Genomic DNA, 23,923 nt, shown 5'->3' with positions numbered 1-23,923 from the left:
AGCTTCCCCAGGCTGCACAGCAAAGTTAGAGATCTGTTGGTCAGGACTATGGTAAATCAAGTCACCATGATAATGCCACCCTCGGGCCTCTGAAGCATCGGCCAGGCAGCAGTCCCTGGGCAACCTATGTCATCATGTGCCTTCTTTCCTTTTTGGACTTCTCTAGATTCCTTATAGAGCACTGAAGTTTCTCTTCACACCTGAGCCCCATGTTTGCCCAATTCCAGGGGGAGGTAGTCCCATTGTCGTCTATGAGAATGGCGCCCTCTGGAGACATGGCTGTGGGAAGTAGTTCTGTCCCCACCCATCTCTCCGTTCCATCAGTTCAGGCATTTTGCAATCTGTTGTTATTGTAAAGAAGCTTGGCACACACACACACACACACAAATAAATAATAATAATAATAATAATAATAATAATAATAATAATAACAATGCTGGGCAGCGAATGAGTATTTCACAAGAAATAGGGTCCAGTCATGTTAACAGAAGGGATGCAGACCCAGAAGGAAATGGATCTTCCTAGAGGTGAGCTGTGCTTTTGTCCAGATACTTCTGTAGAAAATGAGCCGCAGCTTAGTGTGGGTCTGCCCATTATCCCTGCCTCCCCACTAGTGACATTAGCGGGTATCCTCCTTTCTCCCAATCACACCTAGGGCCTAGGCCCCTCCCCCCTCCATGCCCCACCCCCAGAACCTGAGCAAAGGGGAAAGACACTAGCATTCAGCAGGAGTGGGAGTGCCAGGTCCAAGGGAGAGAGAGAGCTGAGTCTAAAGCAAGAGCAGAAGGAAAACCTGGAGCTCTCTGGTGGTGAGACTAGGGCCCAGTGACCCAGTAAGCTTTGGTACTTTTACCCATATGCCGGGAAAGAAAAAAAAGGTTAGCCCTTCATCAGGCCTCCTCTGTTTGAGGGGGCAGATTACATATTATTCAGAATGGGTGGGAATTGTGCCATCCCATGACCACATAGCAGGCCCTGGCCCAACCCTCAGAGTACACACCTGGACACTGAGGAGCAGCTATGTGTAGGGCTCTGTGGGATAAGAAAAGGGGTAAGTCACCTGTCCTGGAATTTCTCCTCTCAGGAAGTACCTGGGGCCACACCCTTGATACAGTAAAGAGGCGCCATCACCTGAGTCACATAATCTTGTTTTGAGCCTCACAACGACTTTACTGGTGGACCCTCTTATTCCTTTTCTGCAGGTAAGAAAACCATGGGAGTTAGGCTGGGCAGAGTAGACATTCTGGTCTGGAAGATGAACTGCGGTCACTTTGGGAACTGAAATGAGTGTGATTCACTTCCAACCACTGGGCCTGCCCAGTGGCCAGGAAGGCAGTACTGTGGATGCTTGGGTAGAGTCCACCCAAGTCAGTGTGCTTAAAGTATGGGAAAAAATAGTAAGGTCCAAATCCTATGACTGAGCAGCTGACATAAGGAGAAGCCATGGACCAGGCATATCCACCTTTGAGTCTGATCTTCCCATCTATAGAGATGAACAGGGCCCTATCTGGAGATTTGGGGGCCATGTATAATCAACCCAGAAAGTGCTGACTGCAAGGATTGTCACCTGCTGGGCTGTGCGTGAAGGGAAGCCAGGGCCTCTGAACCCAGCCTGGGAGGTTCATGCCAGAAGTCCAAGATCAGAGGCCTGAGCAGAAAACTACGAGGGCAAATGTACTGGGTAGGGTGGTAGTGCTGGGAGAGGCCTCTGAGCCTCCTGGATCTCCTCCCTAATCTATAGGTCCAACCTGACAACCCTTCCCTTAGGCCTTATGCTCAAATTCACAGAGAATGCCTGACGTGACAGGCTTTGCAGAAGAGGCATTTGAGCCTTAAAATACATGGGAATGACAGGGGCCAAAAGCAAGGTGCCCACCAAGGACTCAGTGAGGGTGGGTTCTGCCCAGGTCAGTGGGAAGGGAAGCTCAGACCAGACGCCTTCAAGGATGATGTCCCTCTGAGCAACTATCTTGGAAACAAAATGGCAAGAAGAGAAGCCTGCATGACCTGTCTGAGTTCTCAAACCCATAGCCCATTGTGACATCATCGGCCAGGGTTGGATATAAGAAGGGAGGCTCTGCCAGCAACATTTCCCTCAGCCCTGGCCTCCATCACCTCCTAGGCCAACAGCAAAGCCAAGGGCCATGCTCCTGTTATCAATTCTGCTGCTCACATCCCAAGCCAAAGGCGTACATGTCGGTATGTGGACTCCTCTCCCAGTGGCCAGAGCAGCTCTCCCAGGTGGGACTGGGCATGACAGTGGCTCTGCTCACATCATTTTCATCCAGTCAGTGGTGAGCGTTAAGGGCTAAGGAAGAGATGTAGCTGTTGAGCTCACTTATTAGCTAATTCGTCACTAAGAGGCTGGCCCACAAGTTCACAAGAGCAGTAATGTCAGGTTTCCCCACATTCCCTCCTCAAAAATACTTCTCTTTCTTCTCCTCTCTTCCCCAGCCCAAAGTTCAACCTGTCCGACCTTAAGTTTCCATTTTGAAATCCTAAACTTTATCTCTGAATGAGTAATGGAGTGACTAGAAGCAAGTGCCTGGAATGAGCTGAGCATTAGACCTCCAAATCAGGGACAGACGAGCATGGGGGTCAGGAGCATGGCAGAGCTCCGGGGATCTGCAGATGCAGAGCAGAAGCCTGGCTGGGCACCTTCACCTGTGTGCACGCAGGTGGAAGACCAGGGTCTTCCGTTCTCAACGGGCAGCTCCTCACGGTTCCTTGATGTGTTCTCTCTCTAAGGGGTGACTGAGGTTGGAGGGAAGCTGGGTTACTTAGCTGCTCTCATGGGTCAGATAATTCCCCACATTTAATTTCCATACCACCACAGTGGGGCCTCCACTCTCAGCTCCACACATGTATGAGGAACTCTGAGCCTTATGAAGGTTGAAGATTTGTCCCAAATCACACAGCAGGGAAGTGGAAAAGTTGGGATTTTGCACCCCTCTGACTCTAGGGCCTGCATTTCCCTCTCCACACACTACCCCATGAAAAGAACAGAGCCTATTCACACGGCCTTCCTCATTCTGGCCTGGGCGTTGGCTGAAATATGAGTGAGTCGGGGATGATGCATGGTGTGGGGACAGAATCAGCAGCCCCTCTCCAGTGCTTACAATTGCTGCAAATTCTCACCCATTTCAGCTTTGCCTCCATCATCACTCAGGGGTTTTGTGCTCTAGTATTAACTGACAAGTCCACACGATTCTACACTGGTGATACCAGTTTTCTCAGGACAAAGAGAAAGGGCTCCTCCAGCCCCATGGAGCCTTTGGTGCAAGATGATATGAGAAATTCTGACAGCTAACGTGGCTTGAGGATTTACTCTGGGCCAAGCCCTGTGTTGGGCACTTCAAAGCCCACTACCTCATTTAATCTGTAAAACATCCATTTTTATAGGGTAGATCCATTTTAGGAATGAAGAAAGGGAGGGTAAGCAAGGAAAAGTGGTTTTCCCCAATGCTTACTGAAATCATTCAGTCAGTAAGCAACAGAGCCAGGATTCGGATTTGGGCTGTGGGACCCCAGAGCCCACCCTCTTAGCAAATGCCATATCCTGCTTCCCAGTGATGTCTGTCACACGACTGGTACGCATAGCAGTCATCCATCATTTGATCAAGCTTCAAGCTCATAGCATCATGACACGTTTCCTCCCGCATGCATCAGGCCAGCTTGTTAACATGATTGAAACCATACGCTCATATATAATTTTTTATCCTGACTTTTCCCCCTCAACATTGTATCATAAACATTTGGCTCACATCATTAAAAGCTCCCCATCAGCATAATTTTTATGGCTGAATAGATGTGCCCTCCTTTAGTCATAACATGGAGGATGCCTTCAATTTGTTGCTATTCTAGAGTTCACCGTAGTGAAGATCTTTCAACTCTGCATTCCAGATTCTTCCCTTAGTATAAGTTCCCCGGAGTGGAACCACTGAGTCAGAGGATTGCTCGTCACTGTTCAGTGTCCCCTCCATGCCAGCTGTGATGCTGTCATTCCACTATCCACAAGGCAGGCATGTCTCCTTCCCCCAGATGTGGCTTACTTTCTGATATCATAGTCAGGCAAAAAGGGATGAATAACGTCCGACTCTACGCAATGATAAAGTGATGAACAAACATAATGTCGAGTAGGAGATAAAGAGGAGCGAGGACAGGAGGGGCTGCGGAGACCTTTCCAAAGAAGTGATTCTTGAGCAAAGGTCTGAACAAAGTGAGCCATGCAGCCATCTCCGAGAATATTCCAGACAGAGAGGGGCACTGAGTAGTGCTAAAGCACCTACCCTGAAGTCAGATTGCCTAGGTTCAAATCTTGGTCTGGCCATGACTAGCTGTGTGACCTTGGACAAATTACTTAAACTCTCTGTCCCTTAGCTGTCTTAACTGTAAGTGGGGATGATAATAATAGTACCTACCTCATAGCATTATTATGAAAATTAAGTAAATTGGTCTTTGTAGAGTGTTTGTAACAATGCATTGACACATAGTAAGTAAGCACTGTGTTTGATAAATGAAAGAGGAAGTGCAGATCCAAAGTTCTGAAAAAAGCCTTTATAGATTACTGATAGCTGAAGGCCTTTGATGCAAATTGCTAAATTTTCACTCTAGTTGTTTTTTGTTTTTTTTTTTTAAGCAAAACATGACCATTACTGGGTCACTTCCAACCCACACTACAAAATCCTCAAAACCTTTATTGAGTGAAAAGTTGGAAAAGTGGCATCAAGAAAGAGACAAGAGGAGATCTTAGGCTTCTTAGAGTGAAACGCATTCCTTGTTCAGAACACAAGGTGACATTCAAGTTGACTAATATAAATGGAGTGTCTCCTCCTCCTGGGGGCAAGGCACTGGACCTGTACTCTGTGCAGAGGTGAATTTCTCTTCTCGGCACTAGCAGCCACAGCTTTTGCTCTCAGCTTCTCAGGGCATGGAGCTGCTCTGTCTGGAACAGAATGTTCTAACCTACAATGGCTCAGGCTCAGGGCTTGCAGGAGGTCCACGCCCTTTCTGGGCCACCTTTCTGGTTTCCTGCATGTGTGTTTCCTATGGCTGCTGTAACAAACCACCACAAACTTAAATAACACCCATTTCTTAAAGTTCTGCAGGATAAAAATCTGCACAGGTCTCACTGGGCAAAGGTCAAGCTGTCAGCAGTTCTTTTTTCCTAATCTGAGGCTTTAGGGGAGAATCTTTTGCCTTGCCTTTTCTAGCTTCTACAGGTCATCTGTATTGCCTGGCTGGTAGCCCCTCCATCTTCAAAGCCAGCAGCATGCATCTCTGCATGCCTTTCTTCCATAGTCATATTTCTTTCCTGCTTCCTTCCACCATGTTAAGGACCCTTATAAATACGCTGGGCCCATTCACATTATTTAGAATAATTTCCCTATTTTAAGGTCAGCTGATTAGCAACTTTAATTCCATCTCCCAAGTCTCCCTTTCCCTGAAAGGTAACATAGTCATAAGTTTCAGGGCACAGTCCATTAGGACATGGACATCTACTGCTGGTGGGGGCACTATTCTGCCTAGCACTCTAGAGACGGCTCTGGACAAGAATTTTCCTCTGATTTCTCTTAGACTAGAGAAGAAACAAGCTCAGTGAAGTGACTTGTCTGAGATCACAATGCTGGAAGGAGGACAGAGCCAACGCTTCTGACCCATGTCCCAAACTCTATGCAACAATATAAAGCATCTGTTGTCTTACTAGTATTCCTAGAGGTGCTTCACTGGGTCAGCCTCAGTTTCCTCATCTCTAGAATAGGTATAATGATAACTACTTATAAGCATCCATGGATATTGACGAAGTGTTGCATCTTTTTCTGTTTTTTTCTCTTTCATTCTACCAGAATGTGGTAAAAGACCAATTTTTGAGGGAGGAGCTCAGTATTCCAGAATCATAGGGGGGATGGAGGCTGAGGTGGGTGAATTCCCATGGCAGGTGAGTATTCAGGCAAGAAATGAACATTTCTGTGGCGGCTCAATCATCAACAAGTGGTGGATTGTCACTGCTGCTCACTGCTTTATTTCTGAAGAGCTACTGTAAGTATCAAAAGCCCATCCCTGCTGCTTCTGACAGTGTTCATCACCAGGGCACCCCCACACTCAGCAAAACTTGATTGCTAAGGGAAATCCTAGACCTGGTCAGTCCTGAGTCAGACAGGAATACTACCACCCAACCCTTCCAGCCCTAGGGAGGAGGAGGTAGTGAACCTGAAGGTGGCATCTGCTGTGCCCTCCTCATTTTCACCTAAGACCAGTAAGTATGGTTCCCCTGAGGTCACACACTGTCCTCTTCAGGAACATTTGTGGTTTGGTGGAGCCAAAGGGTTGGTCCCTCCACCTCTTCTTGGACATGTAAGTCCTTCTAGGAGGAAATTCTGCTAATTCTGAAAGTCTGGGATCTTGGGCTCTCTGACATCCTGTTTACCTGATCCTTGGAGAGTTTTTTTTTTTTGCACTCCCGGAGACTGGTTGTAAATCTAGCATTTACTGGTTACTAATCATGAATCAGTTATCTGCTAAGAAATTACCTGCATTAACTTATTCATTCAGATATCAACCCTGAGAAACCCCATTTTAATTCATTCAACAACCCTCCGAGGCAGGTAGAATGAAAAACCCTATAGAGAGGGAAACAGGCCCAATAAGGCTGGGTGACTCACCCATGGTGCACACATAGTAAACGGAAATAGGATTTAAATCCTGGCTCCAGTGCTTATGCTTTCTGCTATACCCGCTACACTACCTCAAGAAAGTTTGAAGATACATAGAAAGGCTGACTTTTAAAAGTTAATAAAAAAGAGAGGAAAGTTTCACCATGGCATAACCACGGAAACTTGTTGCATATGCTTCCATGATATACTTAAGATTGACTATTGGGAAGTTTCTGGCCATTCTGCCTGGAGGGAACACCTAAATTATTATTAAAGATTCTTTCTGCTTAATCAGTGGTAGGTCTAGATTAAATTCTGTGCCTGGGTCTCTAAGTTGCTGGTAGACAAATCAATGTAATAACACCTTACCTATCTGAAGCAAATTTGATCTATGCCAAGTGGTCTCCTGTGTATTCTTTGGAGTCCCCAAAGCTAAGTACTTTCTCTGTAGCATTAGACAGGAGTATCTCATTCACATCTCTAGGACTGTGCTGGAGCAGCAATGTGGCTGTAGTCTGCCACCCCTGCTGTTTCACTTCCCTCTACCTTTTTCAAATTCTTACATCTTCTGAGTAATAGTCCCAGTAGCACAAGTCCTAAAGGCCCCTAGAACTATGTGGGATTTAGGGTTTTTGGGCAGAGTAAATTCTGTGTGCTTCATGACTCCTCTTCCCCTCCCACTTCCCCCTCTCTGGTTCTATGCCACCAGTCCAACGGACTTGAGTGTTGTCCTGGGAAGCAATGATTTAAGCAGCTCATCCCTGGAAATAAAGGGGATTACCAGCATAGTTCTTCACAAGGACTTTCAAAGACCCAACATGGACAACGATATTGCCTTGCTGCTGTTGGACTCACCCATCACGTTCAGCGGGCTGAAAGAGCCCATCTGCATGCCCAGAAAGCCCAGCCCCTCTGTGTGGCACAAATGCTGGGTGGCAGGATGGGGTCAGACCAACAGTGGTACGTGACTGCTCAGCATCTTCTGAGAGCTGCTGGGGGAGGAGACACATCACGGGTATCTGAGGATGGGCCAGTAAATCTAAAGATGTGGGCAGGAGCATGAAAGGAGAGGGGGTTAAGGAGGAGGAAGGAGAAAAAGACTTGCATTGGAGCCAATCCCTGCATACCTGAGGCTCACAGAGGCCAAATCTCAGCCCCTTCCCGGTGCCAAGGAAGCATCTCCTCAAGGCCCCAAGTTGAGATGCCAGGTCCAAGCCAGTCGCTGGGTGTAGTCATATTTAGCCAGCACAGAGCAGTCTTGTTTGTTTGTTTAACTGAATTTAAATTTTCCAGTTTGCCGGGGGCCCCCATAGTCTTTATTCTCTTGCATCTCCCTTGATTCACACATTGATGTTTCCCACCTGGTTCCTACAGGCATTCAAGATGCCTGTCCCAGCCTAGACTTTTGATGGTCCTGGAGTGTTGCCCAGCCATTCTTAGAAATGAATGTGTTGTTACTTGTTGTTACATTGTTACTTGGCCAAGATAGGAGGAGCTGTACTAGGGCAAAAAGGGATTATGAAAGTCCCATTGGCCTATCCCCAAAGAAAATAGGTGGTGGGGGGGATGGGAATAGCACAGCACTGTCTCAGGCCTGAACAAGACTCTAGGTCCATGAGGAGCTTTGCAACCAGCTGTTGTCTGGGAGATGGCAGGTATTTCAGGAGTTTAGTAACTAGAGGACAACTAGAGTAACACTGTTTCTGGACTACTACTGGGAAGTTAGAAGTGAAGAGGAGGCAGATGGGTATCTATAAGATTAAAACTACTCAATAAGGAGAAGAATTTGGAAATCTGTGTGGCCGAGTAAATGAGATAGAAAGAAGTCCAGACAAATTCCTGGAAACTGGCAGTCCAGAAAGAGCCTTGGTAAAACCCCTATAAAGACTCTTAGGCAACCTACCCTTGCCTGGAGGACCTGAAAGCTTTTTCCCTGGGAGCACAAACCTACTTTCAGCAGCACTGTGTTGGGGAAGTGTCATACTCAAATACTAAAAAGTAGCAGTAGGTATACATGCTAGAGAGGCAGGCTTGTGCTGAGAAATGATCAATAATCAGTTCCAAGAAGTCAAGTCTATTGGGCTGGTTGGAGTCAAGCAGGAAGCCAGCTTGGAAGCAGAAATATGATTTTGAGTAAGAGGAATAATTCAAGTAGGTGGGGAATTGTTTAGAAAATCCTGGGATGGTAGAATGACTGAATAGCATGGAATTATTGGAAGGAAATGGAGAGTGGAGGATATGAAGAAAGGTAGACAAGTGGCTGGTGGGACGCAGGGATGCACCGGGTGATCCAGTTGCATTATCAGCACTGGGACTGCTATCTAGTGACCTTTCTTATGTGCTTTCTCTGTGGGCTAGAAGACAAAACCTCTATGAAAACTGATCTGATGAAAGTGCCAATGACCATCATGGATTGGGAGAAATGTTCAAAGGCATTTCCAAAACTTACCAAGAATATGCTGTGTGCTGGATATGAGAATGAGAGTTTTGATGCTTGCCAGGTAACTAAGGGGTATCCCCACCCTCACCCTGCAGGCTCTTATCACCTCAGAGCTACCAATGCAAGGGTATCTTCTCTTCACTGAGAATAGACAGTAAGAGTCTGGAAAATGTGTGGGATTCAGGGCTCTGCCATGGGAATGGGGACATGAATTGGAGAGTACTCACTGTCAGGTCCTTGGAATGTCAGTGCATGCCCATGAGTCAGTATGTAGCAACCCTGCATAAATATTTCTACTCTTCTCTAGATATACTACATAAATAGGGCTCCAAGGCGTTTCCATTTCTTGGACTTCTTAAAAAACAAAAAGCCAAGTAGGATTTGAGATTCATATAAGGAATCATTTTATTTTATTAATTTACTGTTAAGCACATTAAGCCCTGAGTAATCCAGTCATGAATGAGACATAGTCTCTCACCTAAAGGAGTCCACAATGTCCTAGGCAGGCAGTTGAGTAAAGACTTATAATATTTTGGAAATACATGTGGAAACTAAAGACTGGTATCTTAGTTTTTAATAAAATGAGCACAACAATTTAAAAAGAAATACATTTTTGATTGATGCTAGAAAAAAATAGGAAAATAACCCCTCAGAAATTAGCTTCCTGTGGCTCTAAGGATAAATGATGGGTGTTGTCTTTAAAGCCTAAGAATGCTCTTTTCATCTTGGGAGATGCTCTTGTTCATCATCATCCTGATGAGTCCATTTAGTCCTACTCATCTGCTGGGCAATGGATCTGGTCATTGGTAGAGAACTATAAATGCAGATGTTAAATATTCTGTAGAGTAATGAAAAAGCTGTCTCATGGAAGGGGAGAGTATTTATCTACAGAATTGTCTATTCTTGTTTAATGTTAGGAGATGGTAGTTTTCCCTGGTAGGCTGTGAGATAGGATCTTGGAAGAGAGTTTTGGGATAAAGGTTGAGGGAATCAGGGAGAAGAAAATGCAGAAGGGTCTCTGAGATAAGAAAGAATGGACTCCTGTAGCAATGACGCTGTTTAGAAGGAGTCTCTCATGTGGTGAATATTGTGAGGACCAAAAAGAGAGATAATATCAAATGTTACATTAATCTTGTGTTTTCTTCACATTCTGGACAATTTAAAACATTAAAACATTACAAAACAAAAAAGAGAATTGGGACTTCTGGCTCTAGACAGGATGGAGAAAGCATAGATCCCCCAATCCCTCCCACTAAGTACAGCTAAAGGTACTGGACATTACATTGTAAAACAAAAATAAAGGCTCTGAAAGGTAAAGATGGACTGACTGAATATCCCAGTGCTTAAGGGAGGACCCAGCAGTGAGTTCTTTGGGTTTTCTTTTTGCCTCTTATATATCCCAGACTGGATGTTGGACAAGCCTGCAACCCAGAATGCCAAGGAGCACAGACGAAAACTAACAAAACAAGAAATACTTTCCTCTCTTTGGACTAGGAAAGGAGCAACCTAGGAAGGCAGAAACTTTTTTACAATAAACATTAAACATTGTATTCGAACAAAACAACAGGAAAAACATTGATGGCCCCCTACCCCATCAACCAAGGTCAAGAGGACAATCTCAACTTCCTTCCACTACCTACCGTAGTGGTTACAGAAGAAGCTATGTGGAGAATCAGGACTTTAACTACCATCTAGTAGTAACCAGTCATCCTCTGCCCCCCTTGATGTCAGTGGAGACCATGGGCTTCCACCCCACTCAGGTATGCCACCCAGGTATAACTGAGCACTCCTACTCCTCCCCTGGGTGTCATCACTGACCTGAGTGGGGAATCAGGGCTTCCACCCCAATCCAATGATAAAGAGTTGCTATCCTCCACCCCTCACTCCAATTTCAAAGAAATCTGTTAAAATTGAAGATTTAAATAAGAACCCGTCTTGTAACCTAATACTCAAAGCAATACTCCAGGCAGGATCTGTCATAGCTGGAATAGAGAGTTGGATTTAATTTACCGATAAACATAGGATAAGGAAATAAGGAAAAATAAAGCCAAAAATCAGAGTAATGAATCTTATTTTTTTAATTGAGAACCATTAATTCCTACAATAAGTTCAATTATAACTTAACTCAATGGGCACCTGGGTGGCTCAGTCCGTTAAGCATCTGCCTTCAGCTCAGGTCATGATCTCAGGGTCCTGGGATGGAGCCCTGCAATGTGGTCCCTGCTCAGCAGGGAGTCTGCTTCTCCCTCTCCCTCTGCCCCTCCCCCCTGCTCATGCTCTCTCTCTCTCTCTCTCAAATAGATAAATAAAATCTTTAAAAAACAACAACTCAAAATGTATCATGAACTTCAATGTAAAACTTTAAAAACTTTTAGTAAAAAACACAGGAAATCCTTGAGACATAGAAAAACGTCAAAGACAAAATTCATAAAAGAAATTATTGATAAAATGGACCTCAACAAAATTAAACACTTTTGCCCTGTGAAAGACCCTATTAAGAGTGTTACCAAATCCAAGCTCAGCTGCCTAGTCACTTGAAAGGCCATTACTCAAGAGATGAGTTTTTGATTGGAAAGAAATTTGAGCTTTATTCAGGAGGCCAACAACCCAGGGAGAAGATGGACTCTTGACCAAAATCCAACTCTGAGGTTTCTGCCTGGCCCAGGGGTTTTTAAAGGGGTTTAGGTTGGTTAATCAGCAAAGAAAGTGCAGTGGCAGCCATGTTTCTTGATTACATGCAGACTTGATGATGCCAGCTATAAACCTTACTCCAGTGCAAGGGGATTTGGTACTGGGAGTATTCTGTTCTTTCTGCAAAGGAGGCAGGGTCTACAGATGCACAAAGGGAGGACAGTAAAATCTTTTGTGTGACCTAAAAAAAAAAAAAACCTAAACAAAATAACCATTTTGCTAAAAAATTTGTTAGCTAATCAGAAAGCCGAGGAGGTTTCAGACAGACGTGCTGGCTTCTGTGGCCTGGGAAAGTTCTGGTCCTCCTCTCCTCAAGGACCATGCTCTGCAAATCTCAAAGAAAGTAAATTCATTCTGTTACAGATCAAGACTTAGGTCAGCAAGCAAGGAGTGTGTTAACTTGAAGCAAGTCAATCCTTAAAACTGGTAGGAGTGTTGTTGCAAATGGATGCAAATGAAGCTACAGATTGGGAGATGATATCCAACAAAGGAATTACCTAGAATGTATAGAGAACTCTCAAACTCAACAGCAGAAAAAACTAACCATTAGAAAATGAGCAAAAGACATGGACAGACATTTCACTAAACAAGATATACAGATAGCAAATAAGAACATGAAAAGGAGTTCGACATCATTAGCCATTAAGCAAACACAAAACTCCATACTTCTCCATGGCTAAAAACAAAACTCCATACTTCTCCATGGCTAAAAAAAAAACTCCACACTTCTCCATGGCTAAAAAAAAAAAAAAAAAAAAAAAAAAAAAAGATAGTGACACCACCAAATGCTGACAAAAATGCATAGGAACTGGAGCACTCATGCATTGCTGGTGGGAATTTAAAATAGTCCAACCACTCTGGAAAACATTTTGGCAGTTTCTTAAAAAACGGAATGCATTCCTGCCATACAACCCAGCAAATGCCACTCCTAGGCACTTAATCAAGATAAATGAAGGCTTGCGTCCACATTAAAACCTGTCCAGGAGTGTTTCTAGCATTCATAATAGCCAAAAATTGAAAACAAACATCTTTAAAGGTGTGGATGGTTAAATATGGTACATCAATGCCATGCAGTACCACTCAGCTGTGACAAAAACAAACTATTGATACATGCAACAATGTGGATGGATCTTCTGAGACTTACACCGTGTGAAACAGGCCCATCCCCAGAGGTCCCATGCTGAATGATTCCATTTACAGAACATTCTAGAAATAACTAAATTATAGACAGGGAGAATGAATTAGTGGTTTCTAGGGATTAAGAAAGGGTTGCAGGGAGGAGGGACGTGGAAGCAGCACAAAAAGGGCAACATGAGGGATCCGTGTATCAATGCCAACATCCTGGTTGTGCTATTGTACTATACTTTTGCAAAATGTTATTATTGGAGGAAACATGGGATCTCTTTGCATTACTTCTTTCAACTGCATTATAACATTATAACATACACTTCTTACAACTGCATTATACAACTACAGCATTATAGTAACAGCATTATACAAGTACAGTTATGTCAAAATTAAATAATGAAGAGAAGACAAAGCTTCCCAATAATAGCAGTTACAGAAAGATCTCAGATCCTAACCATACCACGGACTCAGGGAGCAACCATTTCATACTGGAGCAGGAGGCAAAGAGCTCCAATATCAATAGAAAAGGGGAAACAACATTTAGTAGGCGAGATTGGAAAGAGAGGGCAGTTGAGAATGTGGGAAAAATCACCAAGGCTTGAAACAGCATCATGTGCTCAGGGAATTTCCAATTTTTCAGAAGCCAGAAGTAATAAGAGACAGGCCTGGAGAGGTGGACAGAGCAAGATCACCCAGGGAGGTGTGTGCCAGGCATGGCAGACTTCCTGTCATCCTAGGCTGCCACTCCCACTGCTCACCCAAGAATATAAGAATCAGTCCCCACGGGCACTCCCACAGGACCGTTTCAATCTCTTTGATTTGACACCATCCCACATTCAAATGGCCAAAGCCAACTACGGCAAAATTCAAAACAATCAAGTGTCATCTTTGATGACATTTTCTGTACCCTTGCTTCAGTGCCTGAATCTACCATCTAGAGTCTAAGAGTTTTGCTTTAATATCTCTCCCATCAAAGTGTACTTTAGTGAAAGCTTCTATCTATTACTTAAGGATATCATAAATGATGTGCAGTTATCATTTTAGGCCTTGTTTTTAAAATTGTGAAGTGAAAAGCTTTGCTCTCTGTTTAGACAGCTTTCTATTGTTAACAGTAAGTTGACAGTGATGCAGTCAAGGAAATTTTTTCTGAAATTATACAACGTTATCATCACTTTAAAACAGATAAACTAGGGGCGCCTGGGTAGCGCAGTCGTTAAGCGTCTGCCTTCAGCTCAGGGCGTGATCCCGGAGTTCCGGAATCGAGTCCCACATCGGGCTCCTCCGCTGGGAGCCTGCTTCTTCCTCTCCCACTCCCCTGCTGTGTTCCCTCTCTCGCTGGCTATATCTCTGTCACGTAAATAAATAAAAAATCTTTAAAAAAAATAAAAAATAAATAAAACAGATAAACTAGGCAGACAGTCCCCTAGGGTTTAAAAATAATTGCCTTTAAAAATAAAATCATACTTTTAAATTTAGCAAACTTTTAAAAACCATGTCATCACATAATTCAGGAAAATGATAATTTTATAATGAAAAAATTAAAACATGTTCAAAATAATAGCAATAAGATGATGCTATACTTAAAATACAAATTAAAATTCAATGTTAACAAAGGAAAACAACTGGATTTTTAACTTACTTTTCCCAACACTTTTCCTCTTTGTAACACCCTTACCAAGGTTATACTATGAAAAATAAAAAGTTCAATTAAAAAATAATTTTTAAATGACACCGTCAAACAAAATATAAAATCAAACATATCCCTGGCTAGTAATGCAATACTTTTGTGGAGGACTATCAACTTTTCAGAGCAACAGTCATCACAATGAGCTGACTGTTTTCTTACCTGTCTTCTCAGCTCCAGCAGAAATGTTTTCTTATTCGTGTGTCAAGTCCCACTGCCTAGCACAGTGCTTGGCACATGAAAAATGCTCAACAGATATTCTTCAAATAGATGAACCTTCCAAGGAAGCCAGCAACTATCTGTCCATAAAGTAGCCCTAGGGGAGGGGACACCTGAGAGAAGTCCTCAAGGAGGTTAAGAGTCTGCAGGTTAAAAACTGGCATCCGGCCAGGCTGCTGGGAAGTCTGGAATGGGACTGCAAAGTTGACTTGATTTAGACCTGAGCTGCTGGGTTTGTTTGTTTGTTTGTTTGTTTGTTTGTTTGTTTGTTTTAACGACTTTATTTTTTAGAGTAGCTTTAGGTTCACAGAAAAATTGAGAGGGAGATGTTGGGATTTCCCATTTATCCCTGTTCCCACATGCCTAACCTCTTGCACTGTCAACATCCCCCACCAAAGGGTTATATTTATTACAACTTATGGACCTATGCTGACATATCACTATCACCCAGAGTTCGTAGTTTACTTTAGGGTTCATTTATGGTGTTGTGCATCCTATAAGTTAGGACAAAAGTATAATTACACATAGCCATCATTATAGAATTATACAGAGTAGTTTCACTGCCCTGTGTTATCTTGAGCTCATCACCCCTGACGCTTTCACAGAAGTCTTATTTCACTCCATAGAATCTTAGACTTTGAGAATCACAGACTTTTTATTTTTATTTAATTTTTTTAAATTTTATTTTTAAGTAATCCCTACACCCAACATGGGGGTCAAAGTTACAGCCCCGAGATCAGGAATCACGTGCTCTCCCGACTGAGCCAGCCGGGCTCCCCTAGAATCACAGACTTTTTAGAGCTGGGAAGAAATACAGAGAAATATTTAATCAAGACTGCTTCACAGATGAGAAATCATGGTTATTTTAATCATCAATCATTCCCTTCTCTATCTGAATGGATCCAAAGCAGTGTAATAACTTCATAGCTCTTTTACACATATTCAGTAATTTCATTTTCTCCACTACTGTGTACGATGGGCTGGGCAGCTCTCACTCTCCCTGTTTAACAGATGAGAAAACAAAGATTAGAATTTAAGTGATTTGCCTGAAGTCCAGGTGGTAGTGGGGCCAGACTGGAAGCCGAGTCATCTGCTTCTACCTCAAAACAGATGGGAGTGATCACATGGTACAATTATCTCATAGAGGTGAACTTGAGAGGCTCTCGTGGTCAGTATGTTTCAACTCAGACAGATCGTTGGCTATCAGACTTCATCCTTGGAAGAAAGTCCCCCTTAGTCAGGCTGTCATCAGCCTCAGGTCCTTAACTGTCTGAGGCCAGACCCTCCTTTGAGGCAATGTTTGTTTTTTCTTTCCAACAGGAAGAAAAAAAACTAGGTTTATGCATGAAAGGACATGTATTTACAGATGTCTTTTTTGGTCCCAGCAGTCTGTGAGGAGAATCTCTATTTCCTAAATATACAAGCAATGTTTGTAATACATAAGGATAAAATAACAATATTAATACATTTCTAGGGCATTTACTACATAGCATTTACCCTGGGCTGAGTGATTTATAGATTCTTAAAATTTCATTTGCCAACCGTCTTGGGAAGTACTTGGTATTATTTCCATTTGAACTATGTGGAAACTGAAGCTTAGAAGAGTTACTTGCCCAGGGACAGTTCTCTCACTGTTGTATAAAAAAATAACAAATAATCAAGGCAACAGATTAATAAGATTTTTAATAACATTCATCCCTTCATAAAATGAAGAAAGCTATACAAACAGAATTTATGGAAGGAGTTATTGTAGTAGAATTGATTTGGTTCTTGCCCAATGACTGAAACAAAACTAGCACAAAGAAAAACACCCACAGAAACCAGACAAGTGTTAGAGGCAACATTTTATACTGGAAAGGACAATTTTGGTTTTGGCCCACATTTACTGGGTGTCCTTGAGCCGCGACCTCGTTGTAATTCTCCTCCGTATATCCCTCTGCTTGGCAATGCATCCCTCGGCCAACCCAAACTCCATTTGAACACGTTTATTCATTGTTTTTCCCTACACTTTATCTCTGTTATCCACACCCTATGGCCTTGGAACTAGTCCTCATCATTTATATCCAAAGTCATCCCTGGTTCAGATCTTCATCATTTTCATGTCCTCATCTTAGTCCCTCTACTTCCTGTCTGATTCCCCTCCAGTCAGTCCCCCCGCCACACACACACTCTTCCTGTCAAATTCCTATTCACCCTTCAAACTAAATGCTTTGAAGTCTACCCTGACAGACCCTTCCCTCAACAGAATCAGTTTATTCCTCACTTTGTATTCCTCCCTTTTTTTTTTTTTTGGTTATAATATTATTTTATTAACAAAAGCCCAGTAGTAGACAGTTATAAAGGAATTTCTTTTTTTTTATTTTAATAATGATTTTTTATTATATTATGTTAGTCACCATACAGTACATCCCCGGTTTTCGATGTAAGGCTCGATGTTTGTATTCCTCCCTTATTGTGTTCATACCTCTGTCCCATCAAACACAGTTGACCCTTTTTGTTTACTTTTTTATCTCTTCCACTAGAACATAAAGTCTTCTATCCCAAAGGCCTGACAATTAGTTTTTCCTCAGTGAAGACTTGTTAAATGGGAGTGATCAAATCTCTTTGACCTTCAATTTTAGAATTATAAAATGGGAATCAAAGTACTGAGATGTGAGGTAGTGTGATTGATGAGAAACAGAAGTCCAGGGGCTAGCACTGTGCTTCACAGATCATGTCCAGGAAATGTTAATCCTCCTCCTGTTAGAGCCCGTTACAAGATTCCATTCGTTCTAGCCAACTGTTTATGATCTTGGAAAGGAGGCTACCTCTCCATTGCAGAAAGGCCTCCTGAATGATTGTAGCCACTCAGCAACTTCCATGAAAGGCAAGTAGCAAGGTGGAAAGAATGTGTGCTTTGGAATCAGGAAGTCCTGGTTCCAGCTCTGGATGGACTACTGTTTAAACCTGATCAAGCTTTTAAAGCCTCCTTAAACCTCATTATGCATGTTTTAAAATGGGTAGAAGGAAACCTTATACATGTGTGGTACATGACAGGGACTTGGTATATGTATTTATATTTATATAATCGTGTGAGTCAGAGGTGCATGTGATTCCACCCCAGATGCGTCATGCATTCAGAAAAGCTTTAGCTCACTGTGTCCCGCAGACACCCACACCAAAGAATTAAAAAGAAATATCATTCTTCATGGCCCTGGAAGAATACAAAAGGAGACTCAATGCATAGCCACAACTCTAAAAATATTTCTCATATTCTGCTTTCATTCTTTCTTTTATAGCCCTTTCCAGAGCTTCGGATTTGGTAAGGCCCACAAAACTATCTTCCACTCCTCTTGGTCTATGCAGCATTTACTTCATCCTCTAACTCCCCTCTCGCTGTGCTCCATGTAGTGATTTTCTCACCAATTCTCTCTCTCTCCTCCCTCTTTAGTTTTGTCCTCTCCACTGTCTACAAGTCCCAGAGCCAAACTGATAGCAGCACGCTGCTCCTGTGGACCCAGGAGAGGGGTGGGCACTGGTCAGCAATGACAACATCTCCTTTGGCAGCCTGGAGCAAGGGAGATCAGTGCATTGTCTCAGTTAGTGAGCTATGCTTTACCTCAACTGAACAGTCTAGAATGGGACTCACTATTGAAATGTGTTCTCTGCCCACAGGGTGACAGTGGGGGTCCTCTGGTCTGCAACACAGAATCTGACAAGACCTGGTACCAGGTGGGCATCATCAGCTGGGGCAAGAGCTGTGGACAGAAGAACATGCCAGGAATATACACCTTGTTAGAAAATTACAACCTCTGGATTAAGAAGGTGACTGAGGTAGAGGGAAGGCCCTTTAATGCTGAGCAAATGAGAGCTCCTCCCAATAAGAAACAAATGAGGTCCCATGCAGCAGATTTTCCAGAGCCAGGAAGCCCCAGATTCTGGATCCTGATTTCACTTCTGTCCTACATGCTCTTCTGGGCCATTTTTTACTGATAATAAAGCAGATGCTATTCCTTAACCAATGAAGGTATGTGAAAATGTATTACCAGCAGACTGACTGGCTACAGATTAGATCTAAGGGCTAGGAACTGAAGGTAACAATAGAAAGTAGGATCAGAAAGGCAGGCTGGAGCCCTGGCTTGGGGGCTAGGCCTTGGGTCCCTCCGTTAGTCAGGACTCTTTCCATTGCAAGTGAGTTATCTATCTCAAACCATCTAAAGACAAAAACGGTTATTTACACTATGTAGATGTACATAACAGAAAAACACCAGGAGGGGTATTTGGCTTCAGGCATGGCTGAATCTAGGGACCCAACAAATGTTGACAGAGACTATTTTTCTTTATAGCTATCACCCTCAAAAAGGGCTTCCAAGTGGTGGCCACAATGACTACCAGACCTCCGGTTTGCATTCTACCAGTTTAATAGCCCCAGGAAAAAGAGAGAACCTTGTTCCTGATAATTCCAGCAGAAGTCTGTGGTCTAATTCTTGTTACTCATAAGCCCACAGCCCATTGCTGCTCCAATCACTGTGGTTAACAGTGGTATTCTTCTAGGTGAGGCTCAAATTACAAGTCCACTGCAGGAGCCAGCAAAGGGCCAGCCATTCAGAACTATGTGCACTGATAGTGGGTATAGGTGGTGCCCCACACAGAAATAAAAGAGCTGTGAACAGGAAAAGGGGACTGTGTACTGAAGATGTCCTTTTTTTTTTTTTTTAAGATTTTATTTATTTATTCGACAGAGATAGAGACAGCCAGTTAGAGAGGGAACACAAGCAGGGGGAGTGGGAGAGGAAGAAGCAGGCTCATAGCAGAGGAGCCTGATGTGGGGCTCGATCCCATAACGCCGGGATCACGCCCTGAGCCGAAGGCAGACGCTTAACCGCTGTGCCACCCAGGCGCCCCTGAAGATGTCCTTTGATGGTGGACATTCTGGCTGGATGGCCTCCAAGGTAGCCAAATCCCAGGCTCCCAGGAGCTTCTGAAGAAAGTTTGTCCAGGAATTGCTACTTCAGGACCACCGGCAGAGCAAGGCTATAGTGGGTGAAAAGAGAACTAGGGTGTTTTGTCTTACAATCTCTTTCTGAAGAAGTATCAGCCATGCTGTAAGTCATGGGAAAAGTCCCAGCTTCCATTTAAAGTTTTTCATTTCCTAAATTGCCACTGCATCTTTAGTGTGGCCCAGGAAAACCAATGGAGACTGAAGCCAGAGAAGAGGCACATGGCAATTCAGTCTTATATTGACAGCTCGCAGTGTCAGATGCTGGAGGATTTAGCAGAAGGTAGGATCTCATCTTCAGGAAGCTTCTTGGCAAACAGTGTATGTCCCACACCTGACCCTTCCAATTGAATGCTAGAGGGTGTGGTACCCAGGGATCCTGCAGAGTACAGAGGGGGCCATCTTCATGAGCTGGCAGGACCCAGAAGTCTCCTCAGAGAGACTGAAACATGGAAGAGAATCTGCTGAAGGGAGAAGTGAGGTTTTTCCAAGTGTGGAAAAGAGAGCAAATGAAGGACTAGTTGGAGATGAGCATCATCAATTTGACTAAAGAATATACTAGAAGTAAAAATTGGTAACAAGCTGAAAGCAAGGGTGAAAGAGAGCAGACCCTCCTGCCCGCAAAGAGAAGAGTTCTAAGGTAGAGAACGAAAATATGATTTTTAAATAGGGGGTCCTGAGAAAAAATTAACATTGCTCCAGAAAGGGGTAAAAATGAGTTGTCTTCAAAGGAAGGATAAGTATGGTCACGTTATTAATTCTAACATATGGGAAAAACAAAATATCATGTGAAAGATACCTGGGAGACTACAATAGTTAATTTTATATCTCAACTTGGAGAGTATGATGGTTTTTGGATGATATTAGTATTTGAATAAGTGAACTTTGAGTAAGCAGATTGTTCTCCATAAGGTGGTGGGCTTCATCCAATTAGTTGAAGGTCTGAATAGAACAAAGAGACTAGCCTCCAGAAAAAAGAGGGAATTTCTCAAATACACTGCCTTTGGATTTCATCTGCACTATCACCTTTTCTGGGCGGCCTTCAGAGTTTGTCACCATCAGCTTTTCTGTGTCTTGAGCCTGATAGACCACACAGCAGATTAGGATTTACCAGTCTCCATGATCACGTGAGGCAATTTCTTATAACACATACACACATGCACACGTGCGCGTGCGCACACACACATACACACACACACACTTTTCTCTGGGGAATGCTGACTAGCACACATTTTGGTACTGAGAGTGCTTCTAGTTGTTTTTTTTTAAGATTTTATTTATTTGAGAGAGAGAGAGCATGAAAGAGAGAGAGACAGCATGAGCAGGGGGTAGGAGCAAAGGGAGAAGCAGGCTCCTGCTGAGCAGGGAGGCTGATGCGGGACTCGCTCCCAGGACTCTGGGATCATGACCTGGGCCGAAGGCAGATGCTTAACCAACTAAACACGAGGTGCCCTGAGAGTGCTTCTAGAACAACAAAATCTTAAGAATGAATTTTCTGAATTCATTCTGGGGTTTCTGGAATTGGCTCTCTAATCTGCTTAGATTTAAAGACACTAATGACTCTATTTTCAGTAGTAAAGAGCAGAATGATAGTCCATGGTGTGATGGGGCAATAGAGATAAGCAAAATATCACCATTGTTTATTCCTGTCCAAAACTTATAAGAAACTAAGATCTGGGTGACCAGGTATATGATGTGTTCAAACATTTTTGTCAAACTAGTAAGTATAATGAGATTGCCTGGTTGCTCCTAATGTTGTTAGACAAAGTGGGGAAAGAAAAAAAATGAGCTCATGGCTTAAATTCCTAGCTCAAGTGCCCCAGAAATGACTTGAAATCTTCATTTTTCCTGAAGGAGACTTTCTCCTACAACTACAAGGCTGAGATTGCTAAAAATCAAACTTACAATCTCATCCTGTAACTGGCTGAAATACTATGTGTGTTGAACTCCTAACCTCATGGGGTGTCTACTGTTAAAGGCATTGATTGGGAAGGAATGGGTCCTGAAAGTTGGAATGAGGATATGTAGGAAGACCTGATGGAGCTGGGAACACTAGACCCCTAAATTCTGATGAGTCATCTTTGACAGTGGAAGCAGTTTCTCCACCCCCAGTAAAAATGACCTCTCAACCTCTGTCTGAAGGCTGTATTGCCTGAGGAGAGGGTAGTGGGCTCCCCCACTGCCAAGCAAGACAATGCTGATGCTCCTGAGGACCACCCCCACCACCCCTCTTTATTTCTAGACCTATAACTTGACACAGTTTTCACCAGGACCTTAAAGGTGAGATACAAAGTATGACCCATGAGGTGGTATGCTATACTCCAAAAGAACTACTTGAGTTTTCTAATTCATACAGATAGAAATCTGGGGAGTATTTATGGTAATGGATACTAAAGGTGTGGAATAATGATGGAAGAAACATAATGTTGGATCAGGCAGAATTTATTGATATGGGCTAACTAAGTGGAGATTTTCTATTTAATGTTGCTTTTTGGGGATTAGAAAGGGTCTGGGGCGCCTGGGTGGCACAGTGGTTAAGTGTCTGCCTTCGGCTCAGGGCGTGATCCCGGCGTTGTGGGATCGAGCCCCACATCAGGCTCCTCCACTATGAGCCTGCTTCTTCCTCTCCCACTCCCCCTGCTTGTGTTCCGTCCCTCGCTGGCCGTCTCTATCTCTGTCAAATAAATAAATAAATAAAATCTTTAAAAAAAAAAAAAAGAAAGAAAGGGTCTAACAGTTTGGTTGATTGGTTGACTGAAACATGGGCCAAAAGGTGACCTACAGTGAGTGAGAGAGAAATGCTGGATCTGCCTTGATTTCATGTAAAGAAAGGGATTCAAAGACAGGGAGGGTGGGATGTTGGAGTGGGTTTGTCATCTGAGACCCATTCACCCACTCTGGGAAGGTCCCGAAGACATGCCTTTCACCACCATTGTAAGAAATAAATCTGTGAGGAGAGTCTGGGAATCCTTGAAGAGTTCTGTGATCATTCTTTGTAGGCCAGACCTTGTAGGGAGAACTGCAGTCACTGAACTGGGAAACTTAACTACAATGAGAGTAATTGGGTCCTGGGGTTGCAGATTCCTAATGGTGGCACTCAACTGCCTAAGGCAAGGAGAGCATGGATACCATGATAGATAGCAGAGTCAATGCAGTGATTGGGAATAAGCTGATATGCAAAGTTCCATGGTGTTAGCTAGTTGGTCATAGTGTGCCTAGAAGTGAAATGGATAGGAAGCCTACTAAATTCTTTCTTGTTATGGACAAGAAGTTCTAGGTCAAGTGAACAAAAGTCTAGATTTATAAAAATAGTCATGCCTCCTCAATCAGTTCTCAGACTTGAGCCAGTTTACAAACCCAGACCCCCTTAAATGAAGGGGAAAGTGGGTACCCTTGAGGAAGGACCCCAGTATACACCAAATATTTATACTGTTAATTTTCCCAGGCTTCCCTAAAGGACCTACAGCTTTTTACCAGGATAACTGTGTACTGGGACATGATTAGCACTTTTGGGGACTACCAGACACTAACTTTCAATGGACACTGATTCCAGGAGACCCAAACATCACTGTGGTCCTCCAGTTAGAGTAGGGGCTTACGGATGTCAGTGATCACTGGGGTTTTAACTGAGGTCCATCTCACAGGAAGTTCAGTGGGTCCCTGAATCTACCCTGTGGTTGTTTCCCCAGTTTTGGAATGCATAACTGGAATAGATATACTGAGAAGCTGTCAGAATCTCACATTGGTTCCTTGATCTATGGAGTAAGGGATATTATGGTGGAAAAAGCCAAGAGGCACTGCCTCTACCTGGGAAAATAGTAAACTGAGTACAATCCTGCATTCCTGGAGGACTGCAGAGATTAGTGTCCCCATCAAAGACTTAAAGGATTCAGGAGTGGTGATTCCCACTATATTCCCATTCAACTCTTCTATCTGGCCTGGACAGAACCCTGATAGATCTTTGAGAATGACTGAGGATTATTGTAAGCTTAACAAGATGGTGACTCCAATTGTAGTGACTCTACCAGATGTGCCTTAATTGCTTGAACAAATCAACACATTGCCCGGTATCTGCTATGCAGCTATTGATCTGGAAATGGCCTTTTTCTCCATCCCTATTCATAAGTTCC

At 43.4% G+C, this 23,923-nt stretch overlaps 1 protein-coding gene across 1 annotated transcript; it reads left to right on the top strand.

Annotated features, from left to right (window-relative positions):
- Window positions 1-478: 478 nt before the first annotated feature.
- Window positions 479-18,787, top strand: PRSS55 (serine protease 55). Its single transcript, XM_008705135.1, has 5 exons — window positions 479-527; window positions 5,847-6,039; window positions 7,363-7,613; window positions 9,012-9,154; window positions 18,470-18,787. The coding sequence occupies exons 1-5, from the start codon at window positions 479-481 to the stop codon at window positions 18,785-18,787; spliced, it is 954 nt and encodes a 317-aa protein (XP_008703357.1).
- Window positions 18,788-23,923: the final 5,136 nt, after the last annotated feature.

Source organism: Ursus maritimus, unplaced genomic scaffold, assembly GCF_017311325.1.
Source record: "Ursus maritimus isolate PB19 unplaced genomic scaffold, ASM1731132v1 scaffold_11, whole genome shotgun sequence".
Lineage (NCBI taxonomy): Eukaryota > Metazoa > Chordata > Mammalia > Carnivora > Ursidae > Ursus > Ursus maritimus.
Note: the sequence above shows the minus strand (reverse complement) of the source record. Positions and strands in the feature narration are given on the sequence as shown.